The following is a 23501-nucleotide window of genomic DNA, read 5'->3' on the forward strand; positions in this document are numbered from 1 at the left end:
ATTCTAGGATGGAAATCCATCAGGAAGAAACAGCAGAACAGGTCCAGGAGACAAAAGCAGAGTTGAGGCGTTGCCAAGCCAGGTTCTCCTGCTCGAACCGTGGGACATCTCTGCTCCGCTCACTTCTTGTTGCTATCCATGGGTGTGCTCCATAGAAAGCACTTAAGAAAACCATCCTTTACTGTAGAAAGCCAGAAAAAATTAAAGAAAAAATACCCCCAAGCAGCTAGAACTACATCCTGAAATCACCACGACGCAGGAGATGTTGGGTCATTCTGCATTTCATCGTCCTGCAGGTTGTTTGTGCTTCTCCTTCGCGTTACGCCAACAAAATACACATGGGGAAAAAAGAGCTTGTAAAAATTACCAGCAGCATCTTAAGGGTTCAGTTCAGATGCACCAAAAGACAAAGTGGGCTGGTTTTGCTCATTTGGTGCAAAATCCACCTCGGCCTGTGCCATCAGGTGCCCAACACCAGAGGGTAAAGAGAAATGTTCGATTCGACTCCTCCAGCCCTGCTTAAGGTTCTCAAAAATATTTGTATGTCTTCTTCTTTTTAACTTTCTTTGGCCCCAAACCTATCAGTAAACTCTAATTCAGAAAGGGACTTTGCACTTAGAAGTCCACAGCAGCCCTTTGGACTTTACATACGTCTCTGTTCTACCTGAGCGTTCAGATTTTCCTCTACCGATGGCGATTAAAACAGAAGCGAAACAACCGCTCCTTCCACCTCGCAACATTTTCTTTCCTTGAAGTGTTTCATCTGCATTATGTCAAATATCGTGAGGGGTTTATTTTAATACTAAACGGAATTGAATTATTCATCACACGACGCGATCATTATTTCTGGCATTTGCCATATGTTCTTACTGCCTCGATTCACTTTGGGAATCCCAAATTAAACTCGCTATACATCACTGACTACCGTGTTCATATGCATCCGTGCACAAAAGCATCTATAGGTGAGAAAGCAGCATCCATCCAGACACACGAAACCATCTCACACGTAAGTATTTCACGCAAAGTAACATCAAGTATATATTTCAAACTAATACACTCGCTAGAAGTGGCAATTTATGACTTACACAGTTTAATCTCTTCAATGAAAGGAAAATCCTTTGGTGAATTATGTCATATATTTAGAGGTACAAGCAGAATGATTAAATGCCGGTGTCTAATTTAATTTCACCTCAGGATTTCTTCTCCTCCCTCTCCTCTTTGGTAACTAACATGCATAAATGATAGAGAAGTAACTGAAGAGGAACAAAAAGGGACAGGTAAACACTTCTCAAGCACAGCAAACTAAATTTCCAAATCACTTCCAGTTCGTTGCCAAGTTCCGTGGTTGTCTTGGGCAGCTCGGGGAAGGACAGATAAATGTGGGCTTGTTTTCTTTTTAATTGCATCAATGATTTTCATCCTTGTTTTGTGTTTAAGCTCATATTTCAAAGCCAATTGACCTGGAATATTTCTTAAAAATATAAAAATAAGTGAACACGATGAGGCTTCATTTTAAAATTTGGTGATGAGGTAAAAGTGCGAGATCACTTTGGGTTAGCACCACTGTTGCAGAGGCATCTCAAAGCTGCCATGGAGACGATCCCCTTTCCCTGGTACCACCACCATTTTCCCCTCCCCATCCCCAGTCTCGTTCTGATAAACCGCACTGCAGATAAACCACGCTTGAGATAAGCCACACTCGAGATAAACCACACTCATCAAATCTGATGTCCTCCCACCTTCTCCCGACTCCTGTAGCTGAAGGACCCAGGAGATGGGAGGTTGGACATGCCCCTGGTTGAGCATCACGCCCCATCACGTCCCATCACATCCCATCCCACCACAGTCAGGATGGACTCACCTGGTCGGTCAGGAATGACCCAGCGAGCGCCCAAACCCGCTGCGGGCCAGCAGCCCGGGGACTTGGACAAGTGACCCATGAGGGAGCTCCGAGCCTTCCTCCCAACAGCGGGCCGGGCTCTCAGCCCATCCAGGAGGAAGACGAGCGGCCGAAGAAGTCAACAAGATGAGTCAAATCTATTTAAGCAGCCCGAACCCGTCGGCACTGCCTCCCTGTCAGTCCCGGTGGAGACACAGCCATGCGCGTTCCCAGGAGGTTTTGAGAACTATTAATTAACCGTGAACATTCCAGGAGAGGTGAATAATAAGCATCATTACAGACATTTTGCAGATGACTTCAGCAAGATCAAAAAGGGCCAAGTTATTTGCCCACGGTCGCAGAGGACACTGATGACAGAGCTGATTTCCACCAGAGCAGCCTCTTATTTTCCCCACACCCGCCATTAAACCAAAACCATTACAGAAAATCAAAGTAATGCCTCTTTAAACCGGCATGAGAGTTTACGATAAAACAGTCTTAACTCTTTACATAAGAAATCAAATTGAAGCATCATTTTTATTTCACACAGAGTGCACCTAAGAAAAGCATATATAAGGCTAATTTAAAATTACAGAACAAGTTTATGTTAAAGAAGTCTTGCTCCAGTCTCTCTCTTGTTTTTTGGCTCAGTCTTTATTCACATTCATGACAAGTTTACACGGGGAATACTCACTGAAAGCCAAGGGACCCCGAGCAGCATTTCCTACACAGCTATAGGAAACACACAGGTCATTCCTTGAGAGCTATGAATATTCAGCTGTGTAAGTGGACCGGTCTTTAAAGTAACTTATATTTTAACCGCATAGCACCTCTTGTCAAGAGGGGGAATGAATATTTGACAGAGCCCGTAAAGCTCGATTTGGGTGAATCATCATTTTTCTATGTGTCCTTTGTCAGCTGCAGCAACACCCATTCATCAGAGGGCAGGAACACGGAGATGCTCATTTTTCATGTGCCCTTGTCAGAAAACTGACAGTAAAACTCCCGTCCTCCTTTTTACACACATACACACATTTTACCACTTAGAAATACTCAATAAAAACCACACCACATACACTGTTTGGAAGCCAGACAAGATTCTGCTTAGTTTTTTTTGCCCAGTAGGTGATTTCTGCAATCGAAATAAAATTAAACCTTTGTCTGCAAAATTATTTCCTCTCTGTTCCCCCAAATCCCTCCGCCTGCTTCCTAAATAAGGCTTTTTCCAAATAAACGCACACAAACCGCACCATTCGTTGAGATGGTCGTGTAAAAATATGACTAAAAGAGTCAAAAAAACCCCCAACAAACACATATTTTTTCATATATATAACTTTGAATCAATTGAAGCGAGAGTACGAGACACAAAACCAAGTGTTAATCTGGATTCCCAGTACCAATTAGATAATAGAATTCCCTGAATATTGAGAGTATTCCCTGATAATGACAATAATAATAATAATCCCTGAAACCCTGAAATTAAGCGTCCTGTAAGTACGTGTCCGCTGAAGAGCAGAACTTTGCCCAGTGTCATTTCCTTCCACTTCTGAGAAGTTAAAAGGAGCCTTTTTATCAAGCAGGGACAGAGGGAAGGAAATAATCCTGCTCTTGTGAAACAGCTGAAAGTTGGGCCAAAAAAATCAGAGAAAACGCACTTGTTAGAAATACCTGAAGAAAGCTGCGCAAAATTTAAAGCTTCATGGGGTTCGATGTTTCTAGAAAAATTCAGCCCCTAAATATTTTAAAATGATGGTGTGTTTTCCGTCCACCCCCAAGGCTGGGGAAGGGGGAGGCTCTGCCATTGGCATCAACGGGGAAAGGGACCTGGGGGTCCTGGGGACAGCAGGGTGACCATGAGCCAGCACTGGGCCCTTGTGGCCAGGAAGCCAATGGGACCTGGGGTGGGTTAGAAGGGGGTGGTCAGTAGGTCAGAGAGGTTCTCCTGCCCCTCTGCTCTGCCCTGGGGAGACCACACCTGGAATCTTGTGTCCAGTTGTGGCCCCTCAGTTCCAGCAGGACAGGGAACTGCTGCAGAGAGTCCAGCGCAGCCACCAAGATGCTGAAGGGAGTGGAGCATCTCCCGTGTGAGGAAAGGCTGAGGGAGCTGGGGCTCTGGAGCTGGACAAGAGGACACTGAGGGGGGACTCATTCATGGGGATCAATTTGGAAAGGGGCAGTGTCAGGAGGATGGAGCCAGGCTCTTCTGGTGACAACCAGTGACAGGACAAGGGGCAATGGGTGCAAACTGGAACACAAGAGGTTCCACTTAAATCTGAGAAGAAACTTGTTTGGGGTGAGGGTGGCAGAGCCTGGCCCAGGCTGCCCAGGGGGGTTGTGGAGTCTCCTGTGCAGACATTCCAACCCGCCTGGACACCTTCCTGTGTAACCTCATCTGGGTGTTCCTGCTCCATGGGGGGATTGCACTGGATGAGCTTTCCAGGGCCCTTCAACCCCTGACACTCTGGGATTCTGTGATTCTCCCTTTCTTCCTTCTTATCTTCCTTATCATCTTTTCGATCTAAAGGAGAAGGTAGAGGGAAGGCAAGGGGGTAACAGGGAGCGTTTGCCCCAGGTTATTGTCACCTTGCAGTAAACCTTGACACCTCCTCAAACCCCAGAGGTGCTGAGGATGGAGTCACTGTGCCCGGCGACAGCACCTGCAGCCCCGCCATCCGAGAGCACAGCGGGCACTGGGAGCAGAAAGAGGCGGCAGTTTCCTTACAAAAAGCCCCACGTTTCACAAGAAATTTTAAGAGAAGCTACTTCTTCCCCCTGTGCGTTGTAAGGAGGATTTTAGACCGTTCTCCAAGAGGAGGGTTTCAAAGCAAAGCGCCACCGCTGCAGATCGCCCTGAACAACGTTACAGTTTAACCCCATCACTTCTCTGCTCAATATTTCTCCTTACAGCTCAGTTCCAAACCCGTATTTCAGCCCAGTTAAAGACCAGCCAGTACAAAACTGCCTGATGGATACACCATCACCATACACTTCATTATAAGTGTTTATTCTTGCTGCAGCATACACAAACATCTAAATTTTAACTTTAATATCCGCTTGTTCTTTCCTTGATTTCACAACACACTCAAAATAGAACAAACAGAAAATTCTCTCGGCAAGAAGTTTCGCTTCCCCCTTTTCAAAAACTGCATCAACGACTTACGACAAAACTGCTCCTTGTCCAACACGTTCAGATCTCCAAAACCAGACACTTGCCAGTTATTTTTTGGGGCTCAACTTAATATTTTTGAAAGACAAAGATCAATTCTCATTAACCATCCAAAACGCCTTTATCAACTGCGAAAACAGCAAATTTGTCTCCAAGGACCTCCCCTTAACGCCAGAAAAAGCGACGTTCAGTTTGTGGACTTGCTGCTTTTTTCCTCTAAAGCTTGGGAAGGTCCAGGGAAAAAGGCACATTGAGAAAACCAGACTTGAAAAGGACACGTCATATCGTGAGAAATAAGATGTAGTTGTCTATTTATGGCTTTGAATAAGATGGTGTTTTGCAATGTAAATATTTAAGCGTAATAATATTGATTTCCCGGGCTCACACAGGGATTGTGTGTCGTTGAAACTGAGGTTCTCTCTTACACCGACATATCTGCGGAGACGTAGAACCCGAGTGACCGGCACCAGAGATGCTGACCTACCAGCTCGCTTTCCTGCAAACAAGTTCCACCCACTCGGTCCAAAAAAAACCCCGTTCCTTGAAAAATCAGCAGCGTGACGGGCTGAGCCAGCAAAACGTCAAGAAACGCTCTTCATTTCTGACAGCAGTCGAGGTCGAGATGAACTCAACTCGGCTTCCCCGGAGCTTTTGAGTAACACGCGCACCGATCATCCCCTTTCTTTTCCATGCGTGAACCTCCTTTTGAAAACAGAAACATCAACACAAAGGTATCGAGACAGCCGTACTTTGAACTCAGAGTTGACTCATCTTTGCAAAAACTGGTGTCTTCCAAGCGCTCAAGGGGGAAAACACATACAGCCTGTTCGCCTTAAACCGATGCGAGCAGAATTTAACCCTGATTTAAAGCAACGGCTTAGCAGCTGTTTCCTTCTGAACCTCCACCATCCCCAGCAAGAGGCTCCAATGAGGAGCACAAGAGAACCTGCAAGACCTCTGGCTTTGCGTATTAAAAATATCGCTCGCACACAATGGCCCAAACGCGTTGTGGCGTCTACGGCTTTTCGTTCCGGGTATTGTCAGCTAAGAATAGCCCCAAACCCCCGGCCCGGCGCGGGCCGCATTGTGTGCTCGCGCCAGCCGCCTCCCATCCCAGAGCTATTTAAAGGCTAAAACAAGCGAGTTTCTCTTTGAAGGCCAGCTCGGGATGGGAAGTCGGTGGTGCCGCGGGCTCCGAGACTGCTGGATTTTAAAAACCTACCCGGGAATTAAGCGGCACAGAGTGTATATTGTATTTAAAGACAGGCGCAGAGGAAAATCTTGCTAAGGAGCCCGTTCCTGCTGCATCCCGGACACGGTTTTAAGGATTATCCATGAGAAATAGAGGCAGAGAACTACAGGAGACTGCGCAGTGAATTGCCCCCATACATCCATATATGTATATGCCCCCATACCCCATATATGTACTATCAGCACGTTTGCTGATGACACCAAGCTGGGAGGAGTGGCTGACACCTTCCTGTGTAACCTCATCTGGGTGTTCCTGCTCCATGGGGGGATTGCACTGGATGAGCTTTCCAGTCCCTTCCAACCCCTGACATTCTGGGATCCTGTGATCCCACTGCCTCCCAGTATATCTGCAATAAACCAGCAATTTTCCATTAAATGATACAAAAAGGTTTGTAAAAGTATTGCAACCCTGCTATGCTCTCTCGTGGTATCTACGCTCATGAAGATGATGGATACAGAGTAAATGAGGCAAAATACGGCGCAGAGGTTGGGATCAGAAGCCGTGGCTGCGCGTCTGCTTTCCAAGAACAAGACGAGCTCTCTTCCAGCATCAGTGAGGAGGTCAAATACATCAAAACGGGCTGGCACGTACCGGGAACGAACGCCATCGCCTAAGGATGCCGCACACATCGCAGCATGACTTCATAATTAAGTAATAAGTGACTCTTCATTCACAAAATAACATACTTGGGTCACATTTACGCATTTTTTTCATTTGTAATTGACACAGAAATATCAGTCTTTAAAAAAATGATGTTACTCGAGCCTCAGAAGCTCATCAGACATGTGCAAACCCCCAGGCAGAATTTCTTGTTCCATCTGTGTGGAAGCAGCAGCTCCTCCAGAAAATGATTCATCCTCCCACTCCCGTCCAGGCTCCGCGTCCCCGCCGGGAGGATTCGGAGCCCCCAGAGACGGGGACTCACTCCCAGCTCCTCCGACAGCGCCAACATTTGGTGACATTTCACTCGCTACCAACAGGGAGTGAATTGGAATCGGGACCTAAAAAGAGATGAAGGTTGAGTCATCTGTGCCGACTCCTCGCTCGTTAAAATGGATTTTGCTTATTCCCAATTTGCAGCTTGCTGCACATCAAAGAAAATATGATTAAGGAAGCCTTTGGCAAGCAAATTAAAAAGCCAGATCCAAAGGGGAGCTCACAGATACTCGGGTCTCTCCCAGTTACTTTGTTCACTGGACTCGTCACTCCATCTGCCAACAGGAGAAAATCAGGACCGACCTCTACCCAAAATGAAATGACAGTAATTAAATCGTAAGAAAGTTGCTCGGCTTGATGAAAATGAGTTCAAGCCCCGAGCTTGGAGTATTTAAGGGCATTTTTAAGCCTTCCCAAGGAGGAACCACCACTTGCTGTTCAACTCTCCCAAGGCCTGAGCGGGTGGTTCTGGAACCAACGTACAAAAATCTGCATCGAGCGGAGCAAAAGGACTAAAATTAAAGCCCAGTAAAAAACTCCAAGCCAGAAAGTTAATAGTCGGTGTATAAAAATATTAACTTAGGCAATGAAAGCAACACATCTGCGCTATGAGTTTATTTAGCCTTAACCACATTATTAACCAATTTGCCATCGGTAATAATAGACATACGCACTGTCACTGCCCCGAGAACACCCATTCTGTGAAACACGTCAGGGTGAACGGTCCGACCTCAAACCAAGCTCGGGCACGTAGAAAATAACATCATCAACGAGCCAGGAATTTGCTACAATTAAGTCCACCCTAATCAGTGATACAATACAAAATACAATACAAAACAGATTGTTGCTTTGAAAGAAGAGGACGGGCAATCAGCAATGCCACCCGTTGCCCACTGCCTCTGCCACCAAGAGAAATATTTAACATTCGGAACCGTTCTCCTGCTTCAAATGAAAATCTCCACCAAGCTCCAAGGTTCAGCTTCACAGGGAACAGTGAAGCTTTGATTCAACACCAAATATTTCCCATAGATCTAGGAAATTATCAACAAAACCCCGGGACAGAAGGCAGCAAAATGATTCTTGCGATGCTCTCAACCGGCCGCTCTTCTCGGCAGCTTCAAGACCTCAAAGTTTTCAAGTATAAATCTGCTGTCTAGGACGGGCAATCTCTGCCAGTTCACATAAGCCTTTAAAGGCCTAAAAATAAATCTTCCAGAAAACATTCATTCAAGACTTAATCCCAGCGGAGCAAAAAGAACTTTGGAAGAATCAGTCCAAAAAACTGGCGCTTAAAAATAGCAAACCTGGTTATTTGTGGTGGGGAATTTCAGGGAAGCGTTTATTTCCTATTTGTTGCCCCAAATCACTTCCCAACACCACAAGTCAGGAAGGAAGGGGTGAAATAAGGGATCCCCAGACATGTTTTAGCTCTGTGACGATCCAGCTCAAGACGGGACGAACTCAGACTCATGGGTGGAATTGTTGACTGTTCTCCCCAGTAACCCCACTGGTTTTTACTGGTGAACCGTGTTCCCCCGGCGCTTGTCTCATTGACAACAGCACCGGGATTTGCCATCCCGTCACCTCCAAAAACACCCAGACAAGAACAGAAAATAAAGGTAAAACCGCCACGCAATTATCTCCTCTTTTTCTTAACAAGAAGAGGCGCATCCTTTCCAGCCCCACGGGCTGGATGCCAAACCAAAAAGAAACTACAAAAATATTCAATGTTCTCTCATTTTGAATCCCACAAATCTCACTGGAGACCTTGATTTAGGTCATTTCAAGTCACTCATTACCCTTTTATCTTTTCATCTCCTTTCGGTCGCCTTGGAACACGATCCCGTTCTGCGGACAGACCCAAAAACAGGCTCTGAAAAGGGACCCGAGCGAACGGCACCGAAGGTGAGAGGACGAGTGTGCTCACCCGCGGCTACCGAAAGGGAAACCGATGGGATTTTGAAGAGAAAAGAAAGGGAGTTGTTATTACATTCATGTTCTAAATCCACGTATGGTTCTACCCAGGAAGAATTTGCTTTATTTAGCTTCGAAGCAGCTGAAGGGTAACACCTCTAGTGTTTAAAATCTGCCACGGGAAGCTTCAGAATCAGAGGATCCTGCAAAAGACAACCTGGGTTTTTGGGCTGCCTTTGGTTTTTTAGTATCAAAGATGCAAGAGTTCTCAATTATAAATACTATGGATGATATATGAGCATCATTTCTTCTCCAACAGGCAAGACTGAAACCTAAGTGGACTTCACTTGTTAAGTGAAAAAGGACTTTAGAAAGGGGTGCAGTGATAAAATCCCAACTGGAAGAGGTTTATGACGCAGCTGAATAGCTCGAGTGCATTGAGAAGAACGGGCATTTCGTTTGGGCCGCACCGAAAACCAACTCAAATAAACACTCTGCCCATCGACGGATCAATAAATAGAACTTTCCACGGAGCTGATTAAGAAAACCCTATGGGAAAGAAATGAGAACACCTGCGCTCTACAAAGTTAATGGTCAACAGGTTTTAATAGTGTTGCCATAAGCACACGTAGTGAGGCTTCAGAGGGATCTTTTGTTACCAAAATAAGCTTTAAGAAAGGCAGGTGACTAGAAGAAAGAATAAAAGAAAACAAATACGGAGGCTGGGAAAGCAAGGGAACCTGTTTTCCTTGTACATCAGAGCACCCTTAGCGCACAGAGCTGAATTTTTGATGCTTGTCGCTGTCAAAGAGTCAAACCAAGCGCAGAGTCCCCTCTTGGCGACAGCCCAAGCGAGGCCGGCTGAACACCGATGGCTTTAAAAGAAACACCATGTAAAAGAAACCAGCAATCCACTGAGTCTTTCCTACACACACACGCAGGTTCATCCTTCCCACAACAGACCTGAGCTACCTCCTCCTTCTAAAACCCCTAAATGTGTTTAAACAGCCAACAGATAAAGAACTTCTCGCAACGCGGACAAGCGCGAACCTTTCACAAGATCACAGATCCTTAAACCAGAGGTAACGGCAAATTAGCAGCACTTTGATCCCAACCGCGGCATCTGGTTGTGCCGCTCGGGTTTGGCACTGGGGGGGACATGAGAACTATATTTGCGTGAAGCCTTATCGTGAAAACACTGAAACGATGCAAGTGAGCTGGAAAAGGCAACAGGATGGAGAAAACTGTCGCTGCTCTTGCAGCTTCCAGCAAGTATTTATTACAGAGCTGCAGGAACTGCAGATGCTGCTTTCTGGAGAAACCTCTGGTAGCAGAAAAACAACATCCGCACGGGTTAGTCCGGAGATCACAAGCTGCTGCCCAAAATCCTGCTGGATCTTCACAGAATCCCAGAGTGTCAGGGGTTGAAGGGCCCTGGAAAGCTCATCCAGTGCAATCCCCCCATGGAGCAGGAACACCCAGATGAGGTTACACAGGAAGGTGTCCAGGCGGGTTGGAATGTCTGCACAGAAGGAGACTCCACAACCCCCCTGGGCAGCCTGGGCCAGGCTCTGACACCCTCACCCCCAACAAGTTGCTTCTCACATTTAAGTGGAACCTCCTTTGTTCCAGTTTGTACCCATTGCCCCTTGTCCTGTCACTGGTTGTCACCAGCAGAGCCTGGCTCCATCCTCCTGACGCTCCCCCTTTCCATATTGATCCCCAGGAATGAGTCCCCCCTCAGTGTCCTCTTGTCCAGCTCCAGAGCCCCAGCTCCCTCAGCCTTTCCTCACACGGGAGATGCTCCACTCCCTGCAGCATCTTGGTGGCTGCGCTGGACTCTCTGCAGCAGTTCCCTGTGCTGCTGGAACTGAGGGGCCACAACTGGACACAAGATTCCAGGTGTGGTCTCCCCAGGGCAGAGCAGAGGGGCAGGAGAACCTCTCTGACCTACTGACCACCCCCTTCTAACCCACCAAAGAGGATCCTCCTCTCCTCCGAGCCCGCCATTGAGAAAATGTAGAAATCACAGCGAGAACGACCAACTGTTGGAGTGCGTTAACCAGAAAAAAACTTGGAGTTTGAGAACAAAACAAAAAAACACCCCAAACAAAAGCAAACCCAACCGAAACACTTGCTCCTCTGCTGGCAACAGCCTCCACTGCTTGCAAAACATAAAAGGCGGCTCTACCTGTAGGGATTTTCCAGAGAGGCCAGCGCCAGAATTTGTTGCCTTGTTTTAAATCTGAAACGAATCTGGTACCTGAACCTCCTGGGGTATCGTTTTCAGGCAAGATTTTGGGAGGACAAAGAGCAAAAATGAGAAATCAAGGGATGCAAAGAGCCCTCCACCAGGTTCATTCTGATGGGGACAGAAGAATAATTTGATTTAAAGCCTAAGTAAAGATTAATTCCTTAAGTATGAAGACAATGCATAGGGATGTGTTTGGCATTAGACAACTGGGCTAAATAAAAGGATTTCTCAAACACTTTTGGGCAATTTATCATTACAGGAAGAAATTAATCATACAATGGGAAGGTAACAACAACGTATGGATTGATAAAAAGATCAAACCAACCTCAGAGAAAATACAGACAATGTGGAGGTGGGGAGAGCACATGGAGAGAGAAAAGGCAACAGGGAACAAGACTTCTCAGCACATGGGAAATAAAACCAGCGCTCGGGGGGTCCCGGAGCCGGTTCCAAGGGGCGTTTGGTCCAAGCCCTGAGTTTATCCAACAAATGTAAGCGGCGCTGACACCTTTGGGAACGTCATAAAGTCCCTGCTATGAAACATCACACGCTGGTTTAGCACAGCCAAAACTTTGACTTGCAAACAGTCCTACTAGATAAACCAGAACCTAATAACGTCACAGCTCTCACAAAGCTGCTGGAGATGAGGATGTTTCAGTGGGTGCTGTCTGATTTCCACTCGTCATTTTTTTCATTCCACGAAAGCTCACGAGAGCCACAAAAAGAAAAGCAAAAAAGCAACAGAACAAGAAGTATCCGCAGTTTTCAGGCATTCAGCTCCAGGGGGAAAACACAAGAGCGCAGTTTCATTCATAGCGAGTGAAGTTTCCAGCCGAACATCGTCCTGTATCCTGTGACCTTTGCAGTGTTGCGTTTGTTGTTTGTTGTTGACATCCTCTCCCCTCCCTTTGCCAGCCGCACACTTTGAAATCATTCACTTGCAACGTCTTTTGTTCGTATTTCAGCATCTTTCTGCAGCGCTGGGTGCGACGCAGACGGGTCCGAGCGCAAACACCGCTGGCACAGCCACATCCAAAGGGTGGATGTGACGAAGCGAGTTTCCTTCTTCACCAGATGGAGAGAGCGCAGCAAAGCTCGCAAGAGTTACTTTCATCGAAGAGACCAAAGCAAAAGCAGGCTCCTTTCCAAAGCCACTTCACAGAGATATTCATTTATTACGTTTCTGAATAACCGGTTATCGAACACGGGGGAAAAACCTCGCTGGGCCCACTGAGAGCTCTGTACTTCTACCATCCACAAAACACTTTGCGCTGTCATTCATTAACGTATGCGCTGCACATATTAACAAAAATGGTGACAATTTTGGTTTTCACAGGAATAACGGCTGTTCCCAGGTATGTGGTTTCTGTCCTGGGCTTTCAATGCCCTTTGCATTCAAAACACCCCTGTGATATACCCGCTGCCGTCCTCATTTTAAAGAGGAGGGTGTGATCCTTCTGCTTGTTTTCATACAGGTTTTATGGCACACAGAACTGCATTTACATCAACCAAAAACAAACAGATTTTAATAACGGCGCTAATGAAACCTGTGAATAGCTCCTCTGTTTGTTGTTTTCTAAAAGCAAGAAGGAACACCATGCAAGATCTGGTTTGAACACCAGACACTCTGAGCGGCAGGAGAGCAAAAGCACCACCCCAGTGTTCACCTGCAGCAAGAAAAGGATTTTGTGGCATTTCCTGTAACACCTGACTTTGCAAATTAAGTGCTAACGAGGAGGAGCATCCTCAAAGACAAGAGTAATTTATCCCACTGTATTTAAACGTCATCCAACAGGCATCTTAAATGCTCCCCGAATAAAGGCATGGAACATGCCGCAGTTGCTTGAAATCACCCATCAATTTGGTTTCCTCCCTGCCCTGCGCGGATGGAGATGAGGGGATCAATTAATGCCTCGATCTAATGACAGTCCCCACCTCATCTCATCTCATTCACATCTCCAAACCAACAAAGAGCGATTCCTGCAAAGGGCTCATTACCACAAGCCGGGTTTCCCCTTGATTTCTCACCACTAAACCTCCATCAGCAGTGAATGGCACCAGATTTTATTAGTGCAATACCCAGACACACTCGGAACTAAATTGAAGGGGCTGGCGATTAAAACGTTGGCGTTTGCCATGTTATCCGCAGCACCATCCTCGCTGTTTCTAGAAGCGGTGGAACAGGACGGGTGGGACATCGGGAGGGCGAGAAATCACATTTCCATGGCATTTCCATGAGCATTACAAATGCTGACAGAAGGAGGAAACCTCCATGGGTTAAATCACTTAAAGCCCCGTGTTGTTTTACCACGTGGAACCACGACCACGGGACCAACAGCAGCACAAACACAGCTTTTCAGCTTCCCCCACACCATGCAGGGGCTAAAACCTAAAGAACACAGAAAAACATCTTCCTAAACAACCCCATTTGGAGAATAAGCCCTAGTTTGTGCTGCTAATCACCCTCCCCCTTTTCAGGTGGCAAATAAAAGCTACAGCAAGAAAAACACGTTCATTACCCTCTTACGCAAACCCAACAGTGACACTGAACGGGTTTGATTGACTGAGGTTTAGGATCATCAGTTAGAAAACAATCGATCCACTTGTTGGTTGAGCAATTCAGCAGCTCCGGGTCTGTCGGGAACAAACCCCCTGGTCCCCTCGGGACCATCGGAGCAAAGAACCAGCCAGGGACTAATTCCCAGGCAACAACTGTCGGTATATTAAGTAGATTCAATTTGCAAGCGCTCCCCATCCATACATCGCATAGCTCCGTGGTTTACTCCCAGCATTAAAACCCTTGTCCAGTGACAGCAGCACAAAACCAAACCAAACCCCCTTCCCTGCTTCAAAGAGGCAAAGCCAAAATAACAGAAAATGCACCTTAAAATTAGGACTGACCCTGTCGCACCACTTGGCGACCACAGATTCAAATCCACTCTCGGTTTCGAGTTAACCTGTTTCTTTGGCTCCTTCTCAAGGGTCCAAAAGCTGCTGCTGTGCCACAGCGTGAGGCAGCTCGCTGGCCTAATTTGGCCTGTTTCATGGGAATAAACACCAAGGAAAAGCGTTTCTGCAGCATTTAGCAACATCTTCAAAGAAAACGCAACAGAAAAAACACTCATTAAAGGAGAGAGGGGAACCCTATGAATGTTTGAGAATTTGCTGCTCGTAGTTTATGTCCCAGATTTCCTGCCCTGGGCACCCGCACCAGCTGAGATTTACACCCAGGAGCAGCTCACATTCACATTTCCATTCGTTTCCACTCCTGCTACCTCGCTCTAGAGCTTAACAGCAGCCAACAGGCACTTTGATGGCAAGAAAAATCCAATCTCTTAAACGCTTCGAGTCCATTTGTAGCATCGACTTGGAAAAAAATACCAGCTGAGCTTCCTTGACACTCGCTCGACATCCACATGTGTTTTCTGACTTAAACACATGAAGAGTTTTGCTGACCGCTACCCAGAGATTTCGCAGAACAAAGGCTCTGTTTCGCTTTTGTAATATTGCTCTTTTTGGAAGGAGAAAGTAGGAACGCAGAATGGTCTCTAATGATGGAATTACAGTGAAGCCAAGACCCTTTCCCCCCCGTTTTCTGCCATAATTTTTATCCCTCAACAAATCGAACATAACTCTGTATTTGCTTCCATTGGCTGCAACAACTTGCCAACATTCAGAGAGCACGACTCCCATGATGTTGTAGAAATTCTCAAAGAGCCAGCATGAAATCTGCAAAAGTCATACAAAAATGGATTAAATACAGTCCTAAGTAATGAATATCAACTGTGCACGGCGTAGTGCAAGCTATTCAGAAGAACATGTGTTTAAACATACTTTCCATCTCCACAAGAGATGATTTTTTCACTCTTCATAAAGGCGGATGAAGAAGTTGACCAGGCAAAGAGGTTCTTCCAAGTAAATTCCCAAAACGGGTGAAAATCAGTATTAAAAACCCAAAAATAAAAGTCAAGCCTTTTAAATAACAGGGAAAAAGAAGGAAAAGATACTAATGTGTAGCCTTTACCAGGAAAGGAAATCATTTAGAGCTACGGAAACATATCATGGGGCTCCCTTGGTTGGGACTTGGGGAAAACCAGCTGGTAAACTCTGTATAGAAACTCTACTGGAGTTACACTGAAAATTCCTTCTGAATTTTGAAGAAACGGCAAAACCGGAGCAGACGGAGGGTTCTGGGTCAGCTTTGGTCTTGCAACACCTGATGAATCTGCAACAGAGGGATTTTGGAGATGGAAAGGAGGAAATCTCCGCAATTCTTTCACCTCTTTGCATCCTCGTTCATAAACCGTTAGTAGGAACTGTACAGAGGACAAAAAGAAATACAAACTCTTGCTGGAATATCAAACCCATCTCCCAACAGCCCCTTCCCTGGCAGCAGGATCCAGCTCCAAAACCCAGGGGATTAGCACTATCAAGAACTGCAGAAATCCAGATGATTCGCCAGCAATTCCACAGCCGGAGTTCGGAGCGAGTCATTGTTGCAAACAAATGGAACCACTTACACGCACAGAGAAATGATTAACTGTAAAAAACCCCTTAAAAGGTAGTTTTACATTGGAAATGTAAACGGTAATCCAATACATGCAAACTCGAAATGTCAAAATGCGAAACTATTCCGCTCAACCGCACCGGGCTGAGAAGTCTATTTACACGGGGTGTCCAACAGGCGTTGCCAAAAAAAGTGGCCGTAACTCTCCAAAACACGCGGACGCTGCTGGGATCTGCAAACAGAGCAATAGCGACCGACTCGGTGACCCGAACAGAACACAAAAGAGAAATTATCATCTATATATAAAGGCCAACAGTGCCCAAAACCCCCAGGGGAACAGGTTGAGCGACAAAATCAACAACGGCGATTTCAACTCATTGATCTGACAACCTAAGGGTGGTTCTACAAACATCTCCGCTCCGGCCGCACGTGCAGCGCCAACAAGAAGACTTGCAATGGTTGAGGGAAATGCCAATTTTGTTTGAAATCACCACCAAAAGCATCCCAGCTGCTGACCCAGATGCTTTTGCAATCTCTGACACACTCCTAAGAGTTTATTCCCTAGGATTAAAAACTGCCAACCGTCAATCAAGGTGCTTAGAAGACATACCATACAAATGAGATTTGTATGCGGTATTTAAGTTCTTTTTAAGCGGCACTTACGGCAAAAGATCCCAATCAGATCAAATACAGTATCAGTTGTTCAACATAGAGAGGAAAAAGGGACTTAAATGAAATTTAAGAGCAATCATCCAAGCCGCGCTCGGTGAAATAACAACCCTGGGCTCTGTGCGCTCCGACTGTAAATTACCTCATCTATTTTTCATATTCCCAGCACTTTTCGGACCGTGCTGCGAGATCCGCATTTCAACCTTTGCTAGAGACGACTCAAGGACAGAAGCGGCTGCCGAACCCTCGCTGCGTCAAAAGTGTCGGTATTACATTTCTGCAGCCCAAACCATGGAGCTATTTACTGGAGCTTTATGCAAACTAATTAAATATAAGGCTCTCGTGGGACATGAGGAGAAAGAAAAGAATTAAGAGATAAATCACTGGCTTTTCTTTCCTCAGCAAATGTACACTCCAATTTAATATATTAAACCCCAAACCAGTCTGACAGTCCTTGGTCGGGCACAGACAGGCAGCATCCAAATCTCACACGCAACACGCTGCGCAGCGTAAATTAATTATCTCTGCTTTACCGCAACTTGCACAAAGGAATTGGGAGAGACAATCCAGACAAGGGGATGAGCTTGAGATATCAAAGGCTCCATATGGAGACCGCAGAATCTCACTTTCCAGCTTCACAGAACCTGTAATCTCTGCGAGCGCACGGTACAGGATGGTATCAAAGCGGCGTTTCCCTCCCCTGCCGACCCCACGTCGTCTTGGTAGGAGAATTTCCACCGCGTGACACGCGGCCATGGCAGTTTCCTCCAAGAAAGGAGGATTTTCGACAAGCCTGGCAAGAAGAGCCCACAGATACGGGCAGCTCCTCCTCGGGGGGCAGAGGGCACAGCGGTGCCACCAACACGGCGCAGACTTTGATTCCGTTATCTAGAGGCGAAAGGCTCAAGGTCAGCACAGTTCTGGGGGAAATCCACCCTGCCTGGCCACTTCAGCAGGTTCAGCAGCTTCTGCAGAAGACGGTGAGTTTGTAATGGAAGCTCCAGATACTGCAGAGCAGGGGATCGCTGCATAGTCGAGGTCAGGAGGGAGCACGGGAGGGGTGTCCAACCAATGTTATAGAATCCCAGAATGTCAGGGGCTGGAAGGGCCCTGGAAAGCTCATCCAGTGCAATCCCCCCATGGAGCAGGAACACCCAGATGAGGTTACACAGGAAGGTGTCCAGGCGGGTTGGAATGTCTGCACAGAAGGAGACTCCACAACCCCCTGGGCAGCCTGGGCCAGGCTCTGACACCCTCACCGGGAACAAGTTTCTTCTCACATTTAAGTGGAACCTCTTGTGTTCCAGTTTGAACCCATTGCCCCTTGTCCTATCACTGGCTGTCACCAGAAGAGCCTGGCTCCATCCTCCTGACACTCCCCCTTTCCATCTTGATCCCCATGAATGAGTCCCCCCTCAGTGTCCTCTTGTCCAGCTCCAGAGCCCCAGCTCCCTCAGCCTTTCCTCACACGGGAGATGCTCCACTCCCTGCAGCACCTTGGTGGCTGCGCTGGACTCTCTCCAGCAGTTCCCTGTCCTGCTGGAGCTGAGGGGCCACAACTGGACACAAGATTCCAGGTGTGGTCTCCCCAGGGCAGAGCAGAGGGGCAGGAGAACCTCTCTGACCTACTGACCACCCCCTTCTAACCCCCCCCAGGTCCCATTGGCTTCCTGGCCACAAAGGCCCAGTGCTGGCTCATGGTCACCCTGCTGTCCCCAGGACACCCAGGTCCCTTTCCCCTACGCTGCTCTTCATCTCCAAGGTCAGAACTTCAACTCAAGGCCATACCCAGTGCGGTTCCAGGGACAGATGGACACGCTGCACCCACAGGCTGCAAACTGCTCCTCACATCATTGGGAAGAAACCTCCACATCCCCTGAGCACCGCACACTCAGTTTCATGTGTAAAACACAAATAGTCTCCATGTTCAGAACCTCATTTTATCCTAACATGGATCTCCCCCACCAAAACCTGCACGCAGAAGCCACGGGAAGTGCTAAATCCAACCCAAAAGAAGCAAAGAAGCAAAGATGACAACAAATACCCATCGCTCACAGTCATGGGAGAACAAAACGTCCTGCTCATCGACACCCTGTCGCCCCTTTTACAAAAAAATTACCGAGTTCATTCAGCAACAGAAAAACAAATTTTGCATAACAACGCTCTATTAACCACAACCAAACTATTGTTTAAATAGTTTTTGATTAACAACTTAGGACTATTAATTTTTTAAACAAAGCTCAGTCATTCCATTAGCAACAATTTAAGTGCTTAAGTGTGTGTTTGTGGATTAATGGTTTTAAATGAAGCCGCTAAACACGGTTTCCAATGCGCAGCCAGAACAGAGCATGGAAAGAAATGCAGTAAGTTTTAAATGCTGGTAAAAAATACCAGAGAAACAGATGATACCTTATGATTTCTGTAGCACCAACACCCAATTCATCCCGCTCCCATAGCGGCTGCTCCGGGGCAGCATTTCACAGCACAACGGAGAAGTCACCAAACAGCCCATGATCACAGTTGACACCATTTCCACACTGTTCCTGCCGCTCAAGCCAGAATTTGATCAGGACACCAGAATTTTTACGTAAGGATCGTGGTGTGTTTAATGCCTGGGCAGCACCATAGCTTGGATTTCACCTTTAGGACCATCTCATCTTCCCACTGCGCTCCAGAGACCAGCACATCCCTGGAATTAGAGAGGTAGGAGGTCTCACCCCTCCCAAGTTCTCCTATACAGCCAAATCACTCCCCAAACTCACAACCGAGGTGTCTACGAGATGTCCAGCAAGTTGCATGAGTTTTTAAGCAGCGCTTACAACTCCAAAGCCTTTCCCCCAATACCTACAAGTTGAGGGTCAACGATCCCGGTTGTCAAAGCAGTTCATGAAGTGCTGAAGCCAGGGGGAACAATGGAAGTTCCCCACTGTTCTATGGAAGAAATGAGGTGGTGGGGAGAGGATCGTTGACGTATCACCATGTGTATTTTTGAGCTGCATGTCCCATCGCACAGCGAAAGTCCAACTGAACAAGGGATGAACATCCCCCAAGTTGGAGCTGCCTCCTTCTCCCAGTTCCTCCTGATCTACAGACACAGCTCAGATCTTTTAACCTCAGGTATTTAAGATAGGAGCATTTTATAATGTAAAAACCAAAAAAACCCAATCCATACGCCACGACAACAATTCACTTTTGGGACCACATCGACAGGTTGAATTGACATAAGCACCTGAGGAGATGCGCTGAGTCCCGGCAGTGACGCGCTCTGTACCCAGGAAAAGCTCCTTTCCATCTTACCCATCTCGTTGGTCTCTTTTTTGTTTGAAAAGGAAAGGAAAAATGTATTTTCTTTTCTAATGCATGAACAAACGGAGAGGTGAGAAGATGCGCTTCACGAATTCTAAAGCCTCGTTTCTCATCATTGTGTCCAAATCCCAAATATTGTGACTACGAGCTTGCATCTGTCATGCGCGCTTTGATGGGGTAAATAATGAAAGAACATACAAGCCTCTAATTTTACGCTGATTCAATTCCCATTTCCAAAGACAGCTAGAAAACAGGAATGGAAACTAAACTAGTAAAAAAGAAACACGCACTTCTCAATTTGTAATTGTAAGAACTCCCCAAAATTAAGGAAAAAATCAAAATAAACTCCTACCCAGCTTTATATTTGCTCAGGTCAGCATTCTTAACATAAATGGCAAAACTACTTGTAGATACAGAGTATTAGGGTCAGTGTACCATGAGCATCTTGTAGGACAACATGTTTCAATGATTGGCCATCAGTGAGCTGCCCGCCCAGTAGGAAAAAGAGCTAAGCACATAATTGCAAAACAATATTTTAATTGTCAGTTTTAATCTGGGTTTCCTTTAAATCCCACTTCTTTCAAATGGCATTGATTTAACTCAACCTGGCCCGCGATCCATCCTTCCTGTCTGCTGCCAGCACACCAAGCAAGTTTGAACCAATTAGATAAATCACTAAATCTCACAACTCCTAACACCGATACATCCAGCCACACACAAACTATCATTCCCTTTCAAAAGAAGCTTTACGTTGAAACCTTTCCAAAAATAAGTATCTAAATAGACATTGCACCATCCTTTAATTTTTTTACCTAGGGCACATGATAGCCTGAAACCCAGCCAACTGAATTCTGCAGAACACTCGCACAATCACTGCAAATATGCGCCTGACTCTTTATTGCCTTCGTTATGGCGATGGGAGTAACGCCGATGCCTTAGTTTTATTCATTTCTAGACGTATGCATCTAGATGCGTGTGCATACACCCACACGCACTGCAGCCTTAAGGTGTTACGCTCACCGACGGCGAGGAAAATCAGGCAGGAATATTATGGACTCAGCAAGAGCAAAATCCTCAATAATGGAACTTTCCAGCACAAGCAGCTTTACAGGGACCCTCAGCACAGCCCCCATTGCTGCCAGTGCAAATATGCTCTTCTGACACTACACAGATTTTTAAGAGATTCCCATGATAGGAGGAGGATTAAAAAGCAATTAACCGGCTCTCATATTTCAGCTGCAAAGCCATATTTTAGAACAGCACACAGAGAAAGATGGATCTCTCAGAACTCAAAGATTTATTAGATTTTTTACATTCTGTAAAAAAGCCCTTACCGTGATACCTTAAAACAGCGTTAGCACAGTAGGAACCTACCCCATGGGGACGAGAAAAAGCACTGCAAACCCGATCCAGCATTGTATTATGAAAAAGCTCTGCAAATTCCAGGCAACCTGCAAACCATTTCCCCCTTCCCCACCCAAACATCCACTGCAAACTCCTACAATCGCAAGTCAGGGCTGCAATAGCGAAAGAGATGGAAATAAAAACCATCCATACCTTTAACTTGAGTGTCATATTCAGCTATGATCTCCTTATCCTTTTTGAATTTTGCTGGCGACGTCATGTTTTCTTTTCCCAAAAAAAGATGAACCTCCAAACAGATCCACCCGAGCACAAGATATAAATGCAATTTTGCTCCTCTCGATGCGACGCCTTGATTTTCCGCTTGTCCTTCCCCCCACAAAAAGGGAAGAAGAAGAAGGAAAACAAAAAAAATCAGTCCATGGAGAGAGGGTGTGAGACAGAGCACAGCAGCAGCAAAATGCAGATGTTAGGAGATCAGTGGATGGTAGAGGCAGCAGTTTTGTCTCCCTGCACCAAAACCTTTAGCAGCAGCATCAGCCTAGCGAGATCCTGCAGCCCCCAAAGGCTCTTCCTGATTTCTAACGTTAATAGCACAGCCAGGGAGTGGAAGTCCTTCCGCACAACATGTTTTGTGTGGGTTTGGTTTGCCTTTTTCTTTTTCTTTTTTTTTAAATGGGCTCAGAGATGATGCAAATCAAATCCCCGGCGAGAGCAGAAAGCAGAGGACAAGAAGCCGCTCCCTTTGGTTTGCTTGCCTGCAAATGCAAAAACAATATATAGAGATATATTTAGAAAATTAGAGCCTGCAGCCAGCAGTTGCCAGATGCGCAGCCAAAATTTGTGATTGAAAGGAAAAGCCGCCCTGACATTGCAAATTGTCCTTTAAGGAGCAGCATGTGGGAATTGCGGAGTGGGCAGGTAGCCGGGGGAGCCGAGCCGCAGGGGGGTGAAGGGGCTCGTCGGGAAAGCGGGGTCCCTAGGGGATGGAGCGGGGTGGAGGAGGGGGAACCAGCCAGCGCTGCTCCGGGAGCGACGCGGGTCGGGCCGCCGGACCCGGCCGGGCTGCAGCATCTCCCGCCGCGGAGCTCCCGGGCGCACCAGCCCCGCCGGAGCGGCCCCATTCGCGGCTTTTCCCTCGGCAGCTGCGGAGGATTTTTTTAAATTATTTTTCTTTCTTTCTTTTTTTTTCCCCTTTATCTTTTTTTCCGGGGCAGCGGGGGCAGAGCCGCCCGCAGCCGGGGCACCGCAGCCCGGCATGTGCGAGGCAGCGGGAACCGCGGGCGGCGACACACAACTTTTCTCCCTTCTTTTTTTTGGGGGGGTTAATTATTCTTTTTCCCCCAGCCCCGTTTATTTTCGGGGAAGGGAGAGGACGAGGCTGCAGCCCCCGCGGAAGATGAGCCCATAGGAGAGAAAAAATAAACACGGCACCCGCCGGATCCGCATCCCGCCCGGGAAGAACAATGAGGGCGGCGGGGAGAGGAAGCGTGGGGGGGTCCCGGGGGGGAACCGGGGCTGAGGGACGGCGGCCCCGCGCCCCGCCTCAGGGCCGCGTTGAGGGGAGGCGGCGGGGCCGGCCGGCGGGGGCTGCCCGCGGCCCCCCGGCGGGTCGGCAGCGGAAGGGAGGGGGTCCGGCGGCCGGGCGGGGCGATTACCTGGGCGCTGCGGAGCCGCCTCCCGCAGCCGGGCGTCCTCCGGCCGCTGGCGCCCGCCACCCGGTCCCCCTCACCGGCCCGCCGCCGTCCCGCCCCTCCGCTCGGCCTGACCAATCGGTGGAGAGCGATGGGCAAGAGCGACGAGCGCCTCGGCCAACCAGACTGCTCCAACTCGCAGCTGGGCCAACCCCCTTTCCCGCCGCTTGGCACCCGTAGCACCGCCCCGCCAGGATGGAGTGGGCGGGGCCCGGCGGAGCGCAGGAGGCTCCGCCCCAAAGGACTGCGCAGGGGCGGGGCGAGTCATGCAAAAAGACCGCCGGGCAGGCCAATAGGAGCAAGGCAGGGCATGCCTCTTCGCCAATAGCCAGCTAGTAGGGGCGGTGCCACCCGCCTCCTCCAACGGCCAGCAGGGAGTGGTGCGCCCCGCCCGTGATCTCCACCAATCAGATTGGCCGGGCGGGGCCTCCTGCGCCCAATGGGAGGCTGCGGTCGGGAATTCAAACTGACAGGTGGGAGCGTGGCCGTTTGCGCGGACGGGACGGAGCCCGGGGAACGCGGCGGCGGGGCCGGACCGGGGCTGCCCGCTCACCCACCCGCC

General features: G+C 47.7%; 1 protein-coding gene across 3 annotated transcripts in view; it reads right to left on the minus strand.

Annotated features, from left to right (window-relative positions):
* SRGAP2 (SLIT-ROBO Rho GTPase activating protein 2) overlaps positions 1 to 21519 on the minus strand; it is a gene marked incomplete at both ends in the record, with an annotated part of 86780 nt that extends 65261 nt beyond the window's left edge. For 2 of the 3 annotated variants that reach the window (XM_080358133.1, XM_080358132.1), the window contains one exon: positions 21441 to 21507. In XM_080358133.1, coding sequence (XP_080214259.1) covers positions 21441 to 21507 — 67 coding nt within the window. Of the gene's footprint in view, positions 1 to 21440 lie in introns of all 3 variants that reach the window. The other variant, XM_080358134.1, reaches the window with a different exon arrangement.
* Between the last annotated feature and the right edge of the window lie 1982 nt (positions 21520 to 23501).

Source organism: Nesoenas mayeri, assembly GCF_963082525.1.
Source record: "Nesoenas mayeri genome assembly, chromosome: 23".
Taxonomy (NCBI): Eukaryota; Metazoa; Chordata; class Aves; order Columbiformes; family Columbidae; genus Nesoenas; species Nesoenas mayeri.